The sequence below is a fragment of the Echiichthys vipera genome, assembly GCF_963691815.1.
Source record: "Echiichthys vipera genome assembly, chromosome: 7".
Classification (NCBI taxonomy): Eukaryota; Metazoa; Chordata; class Actinopteri; order Perciformes; family Trachinidae; genus Echiichthys; species Echiichthys vipera.
In genome coordinates this window covers 13,077,914-13,089,240 of record NC_139832.1, presented here as the reverse complement: position 1 = coordinate 13,089,240, position 11,327 = coordinate 13,077,914, and the positions used below count along the sequence as shown (strand labels likewise).

General features: G+C 39.4%; 1 protein-coding gene across 1 annotated transcript; it reads left to right on the top strand.

Annotated features, from left to right (window-relative positions):
• The first annotated feature begins 351 nt into the window (after positions 1-351).
• Positions 352-10,979, top strand: usp3 (ubiquitin specific peptidase 3). The gene is made up of 15 exons (XM_083917193.1): positions 352-645; positions 1,154-1,214; positions 2,366-2,503; positions 2,912-2,995; positions 3,234-3,315; positions 3,598-3,677; positions 4,970-5,083; positions 5,329-5,442; positions 5,617-5,766; positions 6,220-6,326; positions 6,459-6,539; positions 6,656-6,774; positions 6,894-7,007; positions 9,273-9,340; positions 9,924-10,979. The coding sequence occupies exons 1-15, from the start codon at positions 555-557 to the stop codon at positions 10,363-10,365; spliced, it is 1,845 nt and encodes a 614-aa protein (XP_083773319.1). The 5' UTR covers positions 352-554; the 3' UTR covers positions 10,366-10,979.
• The last annotated feature ends 348 nt before the right edge of the window (positions 10,980-11,327 follow it).

The window sequence follows — 11,327 nt, the reverse complement described above, 5'->3', positions numbered from 1 at the left end:
TAGGTTAAATATTAGCCGCTTCAATATGTCTTTGGGTATAAATACAATAGAAATAGACCGCCGACCCCAGCAGCAACTGCATCTCTAAGCGGCCCGGGTACTGTAAGCGAAGAAGGAAGTAGTAAAATGTAGCTCCCTGAAGGTTTTTCATCTTTGTTTCGTAGTTGGCAAACAGCCGAGCCGGCAGACACTGCGTCACTTCCTCAAGTTATTTCCATTTGTTTGTGGCAAGCGCCAGCAGCTATCTAGTACCTTATACACCAAAGATAACATTACTATTTATAATAACAATATGTCAGGATGGAAACGGTGTTACCTTTATTTTCTGTAAACTGTTTTTGTACCCTGAAATTATGCAAGAAGTAGAGCTACCAAACGTGTTAGCGTGAGCAACGTGCATTCGCGAGCAGAAGTAGTTGGTCAGCTAACGTTAGCTTTAGCTGGTACAACGTTATCGGTTAATTGGCTCACTATTGTTAGCTGCTTTGCTCCTGGTACCGTTGGTGTTGTAGTGTTGGCTAACGTTAGCTGACTCGATTCACAACTGTGAACTGATGGAGTGCCCTCATCTGAACTCAAACGTGAGCTATCTTACCGATACCGCCAGGTTCCCTAACGGTACTCCGTCCTCATGGTGTTGCAACGGTGAGAGAAGTATTTGTCATCCTTTCACTTAACGTTACTAAATTCTACATTAATGGATTCATACGTGACCGGTGTCTGTGCAGTAATTTAGATCCCAGCTTTTGCTGGCGCCTATACTGCCACATTTGTTCCAGCTAGATAGATAATGTAGCACAACTGTTTTGGAAGACTAAACATGACTTTAGTCTCAATCAATAAAGTATCTGCATTTAAAAAAGGGAATCAATACAGAAATAAATTAATGAATAAATGTAAAGCATTTATTTATATTTACATTTAATCATGCATTCATTTATTTATCCATGTATTTATTGATTTATTTCTGCATTTATGTATTTATTTATTGAGACTTAAGTCATGTTTAGTCCTCCATAAACCGCTATCACAAGAATGGCAGATCACAATGAACACATGAAGGAATGGCCTATTCAATAGAAAACCACAGCTACATAACATGGTCATATTAAACTCTACACTTCTTAACGAAGACTTCATCTTTCATCTCCAGTTTGCAGGTCCAATAAAAGTCCATGGATTTGTCTTACCTGTCTGATGGTCCATTGTGGAAGGTAAGTTCTTGTAGTTTTGCTGGCAACTAAAGCTGTGCTCAGAGTAGCAAACAAACCACACCAGTAACCTACTCTGTTGTGTCTCAGTCCTTTTGCTTTTGGTGACCATTTTGACCCACCATGTAATGTCTATAATACATAAATTAATGTTTTTTTTTTAAGTCAGTCTGTGGTCACTGAGATGGCTGTATATAAATATATGCCCTAAAACCTGAGGTTAATAATATAAATGTTATGTATTTGCTCAAAGCATTCACCTAGAGCTGCCATAAGTTTGCTTTATTATAAGTCTGGTTAGCCCACTTCTATATCTTGTGTATTATACCTTCATTCATGTGACAGAGCTAAGAACAAGAACAATTAATCCGTTCAGCTGATTCTTCGGCACCGATAGAACGTTTTATAAAGTATCGTTATGAACTGAACTGGGCTCCAATAGCGTCTAATGGTTACGTAGCCTCTGCCAGTCTTGCTGGGACGTAGCCTACATCACTGTTTTGCATGGAGGTTCCATGGTCAGTGTACATGAGAGAATTTATATTCAAAGGGACATTTTAACAATTTTAATCCAGGTCTGTGTCATGGCATTGTTATCTGGTGAACAGTGTTTTGGCCTCCCAATGTCATCCAATGGAGAAAGGTTTGTCATCTAATGCAATGGACTCCATGACCTTGTTAGTAATCCCTTTAGCTTTGGCACTGTCCATGGGGAATTTTCCCTCTTTCTCAAATGCTGTGGTTATCAAGAAGTCTGGCTGGGGCCAATTTTTATCGCGGGCCGTTCTCTGACAGTAATACTTGCACACAGACAACATTTTCCTTCATTGTATACAAACCACGTCATGTCAGTGCTGTCCAGTCTCGGCCTCTAGTGTCATTTCCAGTTACCATATTTGCGCCAGGCACATTTTGTTTACTGTGCAACAGGCAGACAGTTTTTTTTCCAGATTTGATAATTCTTGAAATACTATCAAAACATTAGCATGAGGTGTTTAACACCTGGGGTTTTCAAAGATCATCATGGATTTTCTTTGATAAAAACAGATGCTCTGGTTGATGAGCACTGTAGTTATTCTTTGTCATTGTTTGTATTAGATTATTATCTTGTAGTTCCAGATCTTGTTTGTATAAAGTCATCTCTTTATTTTTAGATATGTCAATGGACATGCAAAGAAACATTTTGAAGAGAGCCAAGTCGTTGGTATTAGTCAAAAGAAAGGCGAGAAACAGGAGAAAGACAAATCCCATCATTCTGTCTGCATGGACTGCAGCAACTTCAGCGTATTTTGGTGAGTGTCTATCTATGTCTACAATCTGAAGCCACTGTGGGGCCCTGCAAAAGTACAGTCATAAAACAGTCAGAACAAGTATTTTTATGGCGGGGTTACCAGAACCAAATGTTTCTTTATAGCGACATCATTAAATGATTGAAGCTAATCAGGTCAACATCCAACATTCTGCCAAAAATGATCATGTTTGTTAATTACAAGCTAACACAGTGATCCAAATTTATGAACAATTTGATGAAAATCACTCCTGCCACACTTGCATGTGATTAAACGTTGCACGCTTCCACAGTGAAACACTACGCAATATGTGTATGACACCCTGTTTCTTTTGTAGTACTGATGGTTTAAAGTCTCATGTTCACTGTATTTTCAAATATGGTTGTGTCTTGACAAATGTGGATTTTACAGTTACAGATGTGATGACTTTGTTGTAAATGACACCAAACTCGGGCAGGTGCAGAAGGTGAGGGAACATCTGCAGAGCTTAGAAAAGTAAGTACACATCAAGAATAAAAAAAAACAACACGTTTTTGTCTCATATTTGTACTCAGCATTACACACCGCCAAATGATATTAATAACAAATGTAGCCTCAGATTTATAGTTTACATTGTTAGGTGTTTAAAAGCCAAGTTAAGATGACTCTACCCCCCAAAAGTCTGCCTAATCAGAACGATACTTAATACATACAATACATCAGTGTGCACGACTAAATGTTTTGCCTCTTACAGCTCAGCAATGATGGGTGACCGACCAAGGAAAAGAAAATTTCAGGAAAGCCCAGCTCTAGACAGCAAGTTGTTGAAAGATGATGTAAGTGGCTGAAAATATTAATGATTGTTTTTGTTTCGAAACAAGAGGCTGTGAGCTGCCACTCCACACTTGTGTGCTCGCACAGTAGACTCTACTGCTGCTAAGCTTTTCTCAAAATGGTTCTTTACAAATCTTTATTCTCACTGGGGGACAGGGCTCCAATTAAATGAGTAACAACAGCCTTTATAGAGCTGCTGCTTATTTTCACAAAAATATTTAGCTTGTTGGCTTAAAATGTGCTTTTCCTTAAATATCTTTATGTATTTCACTTGTCTCTGTCAGGATGGGGTGACTTTAGGTGCTACAGGCCTGCGGAACTTGGGCAACACATGCTTCATGAATGCCATTCTGCAGTCCCTCAGGTAAGGCTCTGCACTGAAGATGAAGTATGTTGGTAGTAAACTAGTTTGCAGCATGGTTCAGTAGCTCAGCCCGAGTAGACCCAGGGCCCCACAATCAGTCATCCTTTATTAATACAGTCTGGGGCACAGTCAGGGGAATTATACAGGCTGCTTGGAAACAAGACACAGTCAAAGGAAAGATTTTCTTGCTAAAACATTTTCCCTGGTTACCAAAGGACTGGGACGTTTTACCATATACTTAATAACAAGTACATTTAGTTACTCCTGACCAGTTTCAAAGCATGCCATAGATACATTTTTTTTCTTCCCAGACTTCCATTCGTTTCCATTCATTTCAGTACTGTATTAAAATCAATTTGCAGAATCTCAGAATATGTCTGAAGCTAAATAATGGCTGTGAATTTCTAGTTCTGTGTATAATTTGTAGGTTAATGTATAGTTGTATTTATATTATCTTTGCATGGCAACGCTGCTTCCCCCTTATAGTCAATAAATAATCTAAATTATTAGTAAATCTTAAAAAAAAGACATGATTTGGAAGAGGCTCAGCAATAAGGTAACAAAGCAACCTAACATCTTAACGCAGGGACACACACCAAGCCGACTTCAAAGAACAAGTGGCGACGAAGGCCGACTGTTGCGTCGCCTGTCTCTCGCCCGAAAAGTGGCAATTAAACAAACTTTAATTGCCAAACTGCAAATACTACAGTCGACGGCAAACTATCACCTCTGTTCCATGCCTGCGTGAGAGGAAATAAGTGTCTATATCAGCAAGCGGCGGTAGACCGTATTCCTCATTCAAAAAGGGATCAAGAGGATGGCTCAATATGCTAATTAGCCAGTTAGCATGATGGTGAAAGTACAAATGAACAATAAAAGCAAACAATTACAAACTTTTTTCTGATAAAGAGCTCAATGGCTAAAAAAAAACAATCTTCTGATATAACCAGTTCATTTTCAACCTTATGGCCTCTTGACTTTAGCCGTTTGTTTCCGCTCTCTTCTTATTCCTTGACCGCACAATGGGAGAAATTTATCTCAGGAGCCGCTTCTTGCCTGATTCAACATGCTGAGTCAGCCGAACAGTGCGCAAAGCACGCCCAGAACTAGGGTGATTGTCGCTCACCATCTGCTCGACTTTGGTCGACCTTCAGCTGGGTGTGTCCCTGCCTGTTGTATGTCTTCTCTAACACAGAGTTCTTAGATCAATCATTGTTACTGTCTATTTTTTGCTAATTTTGTAAATCTCAGATGTTCAAAATGTTATAACAAAACATGCATTTCTTTGACAGCAACATCGAGCAGTTCAGCTGTTATTTCAAGGAGTTACCTGCAGTAGCTCTACGCAGTGGTAAGACGGCAGGAAGAAGGATGTACCACACCCGAAGCCAAGGGGACAACAGTGTGTAAGGTCCTCTTCTGTGGGAGGGAGGATTTATGGGCACAGTGTATTGATCTAACAATTAATTTCAGCAAGTATAGAAGACGACCTCAGAAACACTATATACTGTAATGCAATGTGCTGTGTGTCAAGTATTGATCAGTGTTAGTGGCTTCTGTAAACTTTTTTGTCCCATAGAGTATTGACAGGCTTTAGATGTTGGTTGTTCCAGGTTGTGCAGCGGGGTAACAGTTGCTTTATGTTGAACAGGTCTTTGGTGGAGGAGTTTAGGAAAACCCTTTGTTCCCTGTGGCAAGGAAGCCAGACGGCCTTCAGTCCAGACTCCTTATTTTATGCTATATGGAAAATCATGCCAAGTTTCAGGTATGTGACCATGTACAGAGAATTTACAATAATTCAACTCAACATGCTGAGCAGTAAACTATATCCTTTTAAGTTTTGTTTACTATTTGCTCAAGATGCTTAATGCATCACAGACTGGAACAGTCTGTTGTGATATTACAGTGATGACATTTAAATCTGTGTTTTTGTATCCAGGGGCTATCAGCAGCAGGATGCGCATGAGTTCATGCGCTACCTGCTGGACCACCTCCACAGGGAGCTCCAGTACAGTCGCAACGGGGCATCTCACCCAGTCTCACCTCAGGATGGGGTCAGACTCTCCACTGCTGAGGGCAAATGCTTCATGTAAGCCGTACATATATTTTGTACATAGTATCTAATGTTTTTAAATAGATTTTATATTGCCAAAGGAGACACATTTAGCATTGTAGACATGCTTCCATCCCCATGACATGGCTTAAAAAAAGTGTTTGGTTTTTTCTGGGGTTTTTTGTTTCAATAGTCCATTTTTCACTAGGATGTTGGTATGCTGCATTTATTTTATTTTATTTTTTTTACCCATTTTCATTTTGAAAGTAGTCTAGTTTTAGCTTTGTACTCTTGGCCTTTTAGAAGTTTTAATGATCATGTCAGAACATGCTTTCATGTAGCATTGACCAGTAAGTAAACATTCACTGGTCCAGTGTAAATGTTTTATGTTTGCAATATTTTTTTGCTTATTCATTGATTAAACACCAGAAATGTTGATATACATTTGTTGATTAAAACTTCATGTATTTGCTTTTTGATTCTTTGCAGAAATGGGACTTCCAGTGTTGTCACATCCAATTTTGGTGGCATACTGCAGAATGAAGTCAACTGCCTGATATGTGGAACAGAATCTCGGAAGTTTGATCCATTTCTTGGTAAGACAACTTTTGTCAGTGAATAGCCAAATACTACACGTTGGAGAAAAGCTCAGTATTTTCTTGTAAACACAAGTATTAGGGGTATTTAATTAAAGCACTGATGTATTTATTCCATTCTCTTTCACTCAGATCTGTCTTTGGACATTCCCAGCCAGTTCAGACAAAAGAAAAGTAAGGACCAGGAGTCAGGGCCGACCTGCACCTTACGTGGTAAGTTTCCCCTTGTTAGAGGTAATGGCTCTTTGGACAGATATGTGCCACTAGTTTAACATTATTTCTGATTGTGAACTGCCGATATTAATGACAGCCTTTTCTGTGTGTTTTAGACTGCGTACGTAGCTTCACTGACCTGGAAGAACTTGATGAAACTGAGCTGTACTATTGCCACAAGTGCAAAAAACGACAGAAATCCACAAAGAAGTTCTGGATTGAGAAGCTGCCAAAAGTAGAGACCAAAGCTATTTTATTCATAATCTACGAATTTGAAAGTTTGTTCCATGAAAATAAAGTAATTAGAAAAAGTGTATGTTTAGATTTAATTGGAGATTTTATTTCCAATTGTAGGTTTTGTGTCTGCACCTAAAAAGGTTCCACTGGACGGCCTTTTTGAGAAACAAGGTGGACACCTATGTGGAGTTTCCACTGAAAGGTCTGGACATGAGGGGCTACTTACTTGAGGTGAGTGCAAAACAGAAGAAATGCTGATCATGGAATTTCACAATATAGTTTTTTAATTGATATTTCATACATCGCATAGAAGGAAATGGTATAAATCCATGGCAATTCAGGGACTTTTACAAATATATTTAAAATCTGTTTTTATGTCTGCCTCTTATGAAAGATTCAAAGATAAATACAAGTTTCGCAAAGTGGTCATGTGAAATTTATATTGGTATTACCTCAGTCATACTTGTTGGGAATAACACAATACCACAACAACTTAGAATAATTGTGCCAAATTGAAACTTTTGTGAAGAAGGGGTATGGTTTGGTAACTCAAAATAGGGTCAAGACACTAGTCACACCATGGAACAACCGATCAGGCGAAATGCTAGACAACCGACTTAGAAATACATGTGAAATATGATGAACTAAAATGGCTGCAGAGAAAGTTGGGCACAGAGGAGCTGCAGACAGGATGAAGAATAGACTATTTAAAATACAGACACAGGTCTTTTTATACACAACAATTACAATAGCTCCTTTGCTAAACTGGCGATTAAGTCAAACTGAAGTTTCCTTTTAGTCAGCGGATGATGGGTTTTATATCAACAGAGAAAAACATGTTTTACAGCAGTTGACAACCAGAAGAGATGAATGTTGCTATTGTGACCAGAGGCACTACATCTGGAAAATGATGAAAACATCATGATCAGATAATGATTAGCATCAAATTGGTTGGCAGCTATTTTTTGATAGTTCATTAGTCATTTTAGTTATTTTGCTTTGGAAAAATTCAAATTCAGGGTGTCAAATGTATGGATTTGCTGATTCTCTTACTGTTTTATGATTATTGATTTGGGGTATTTATAGATTAATCTTAAGATTTAAATAAGCAAGAAAGAAATCTAATTGTTAAATAAATTCAGGATTAACTGTAATGGACAATGAACTGTGTTGTTACAGTACCATCATCTGTAGTGTATTTATTATTTCGATCGCCTGGTCACCTAATGCAGACAGATCTGCAGCAAGCCATGTGGAAGGCCGGCACTTGCCATGACTGTGCATGGCTCTCTCGCTACTAATGCAGTTTTGATTCTATTATTGTGTAGCGCATGTAATGTGCAGTGCCTATAGAAAGTCATGATACCCTTTTGAAATAGTCACTTTTTTGATTTGGTGGTGAGCGGCGATAGACTGCACTCTTCAAGTCCATCCAGAGATGTTCTGTCTGACTCAGGTCAGGGCTCTGACTAGGCCACTATAGGACATTCACCCTCCTCTCCTTTAGCCAGTGTATTTTATTTTATTTATTTTGGTGGTGGGTGTTTTGGGTCATTGTCATGCTGGAAGGTGAACCACCAAGTGTCTAACAGAGTGTCTAACAGAGGGCCGTAGGTTTTCCCCTCAAGAATTTGGGTGTACTTTGCGGCATCCATTTCCCCTTCAATCCTGACAAACTGCCCAGTCCCTGCTGAAGAGAAACAAGCCCACAACATAATACTGCCACCACCATGCTTCACTGTAGGTAAAATGTGTTGTGGGCGGTGTGATGTGTGTGGTTTCTGCCAAACCGGGTGCTTGGAGTTCAGCCCAAAAAGTTTAATTTTGGTCTCACCTCTCCATATAACCTTTTGCCACATGGCATCAGAATCTTCAATATGTTTTTTGGCATACTGTAAACGAGACTGTGTGACACATCTACCATTTAGGGTCAAGGTCACCATGGGCCTCTTGGTAGTTTCCCTGATCAATCTTTTCCTGGCTCGGTCCACCAGTTTGGAGGGGCGGCCCGTCTAGGCAAGGTCTGGGTGGTGCCATGTGCCTTCCACTTCTGGACAATACTCTGAACGGTACTCAGAGGGATAGTGTAAATGTGTTTATTTTCATTTTAGGCTGACAAAAAAAGTGACTGTTTCAAAAGGGTATCATGATTTTCTATAAGCACTGTAGGTAAGTGTTCACCCTCTGAATGTCTAAACCGTTTCCTCCAGGGCGAATTTCCCTTCAGAGTATTCCATGTTGTTCTTATGTAAGTTGTATCATTTTTTAGTTAGCCTCTTGTCCTTGTATAAAACACCTGTGAACCTCTGTCGAGCTGACACTGTAACCACCAAGGTTTTTAGGAATTTGAGAGTGCCATCATTTTCAGATGAAACCTTTCAGACTTATGTGTGAGACCCCTGGTCTGCATACATGTCCAGATGCCAAGTATCTCCTTGTAAAGTTGTAAATCTTTGAGGCATGATGTTCTGGGTATTTTTTTTTGTATGTTTGCAGCCAGAGAATTCATTACCAGAAAGCTGCCTGTATGACCTTGTTGCTGTCGTAGTGCATCATGGATCTGGGTGAGTAGATGAAGTATCCCTGTTTAAACATGCAAATGGAGAAGTTGAAATGAATATTTGTTCAAGCCTCATCTGTTTGATTATAATTTGCTGTTTTAATGAGCACAAACGGCATCTAGACTGCTTCAGCATTTTGCATATATCAGACTTGTTTGGGGCAATAGGTGTTTTTCCCCTCCAGCTGAAATATTATCATATGTTCAGATGCTTGCAAGGTGTAAATTTGTCACCATGGTGGCACAATTAACAAAAACCCAGCTCAACTATAAAATCTAAACATAATCTGCCACCCAGTTCAGTCACACACTTGTTGTATAACCAATTTTGTTGAAAAGCCTTGTGGACAGCAGCTATTTAAAAATTCATGCCTCCACTAAATGCTGAAAGGCATTAAGCTGAGAGTCCTTGAGAATTTGTGAAGATATGCCAAGAACTGTTCATTAACGTGCTGCTGTTTTACTTTTGGCCTCTAAGTGGTGATGTTGCATTGCTTAGCTGAATATGTTCCTCTCAATTCAGCAGCAATAAATGCAGCCTTGTAAGAAGCCAGACAGAAGAACGTGATATACGTGTGTGTTCACAGGGTTGGATCAGGCCATTATACAGCATATGGCAGCCATGAGGGCCGTTGGTACCACTTCAATGACAGCACAGTGACTCTGACCAATGAGGACACAGTGAGGAAGGCCAAGGCCTACATCCTCTTCTACGTGGAGAGGAGTGAAAAGGTTGCTTCAGACAATACTGCCACAAACATGCCTGATGTGGACAAAGCAGCCACAGACAGTGGTCCTTCAGAAGCCGTTGCTCAGGACAAGGTGGCAGCAGACATGGTTTTGATGGATGTGCCAGCCTCACATATGAATACCCAGGACGTGGCAGCCCCAGCTGCATCGGAAAATGTGGGCGAAGATGAGGCTGAACTGCTTAAAGCTGATACATTGGAGGCTGTGTCAGATAGGGATACCTCAAAAAAGGCTGCAACAGAGGAAGCCAGCCAAGCTATACAAGCCATTGCACAATGATTCTGTTAGACTGCCTCACACCAGCTTCTCACTCCATTTTGGCTTCACCTCAATCACATTTCTCACAGTGCTTGATTTTAAATAGTTAATTTCCATGTATGTGCAACTATTATGTTTTCATGGCCTGCATGACAGCATCATGTATATTTTGCTGCTCGAGTTTTGTTTAGTATGACTTTGCGTTTATTTCCTTGATGTTGTATTCCTCATTTGAGGTACACTTCTCTGTATGTAATGGATTCCAAAGGTGACTGTTGTAGCCTTGGAAAACCTCAGTTGGTCCAATGTTTAGCCTAGACTGAAGAGATTGATTGTGTCATGACACTGTCATTGTAACAATATTCAGAGTTTCTATTGTTTTAAAATGTCTGATCTTGTATTTTCTGCCTCTTGAGGACCTCATACTTCTGTTTTCCAGTTATTAGGGTAGATTTTAGGGTATAAAATGCAATGCATTTGACCTGCAAGTGCTCATTAGGGCTTTAGAAAGTCGTTTTAACTTCTTGACCAGAACCAATGTGAAAGAAATGATCATTCTCAATTTTTATTTTTTTGTCTGTATTGACGCTGGAGTATAATTTAAGCTTTTACATTGATTTAAAAGAGGTTATGAAACCCTGATAAAATGATCTTTTAAAAACCATGTATCAGACAAAGTGAACATGAAAAAATACAATGAAGAATCTTTTTAAAATGTTTGATGTGTTTTTCTAAAGAAAAAAATCTTCAACCTTTTATGAACACCACTCTGTAGTAACCCCCACAGCAAGACAAGGTTGTTATTCTGCCATTACTCTTTTAAGCAGTTAGTCTTTGTAGCCACTGTGTACTAATGCCGTCTCTTTTTTTTTTCTTAGATAGCATATCTGCTATATTGGATAGTGATAGCTTTGAGAGTGAGAGGAAAGGAAGGGGAGAGAGAGGGAATGACATGCATTAAAGGGCTGCTGCGATAAGGACTC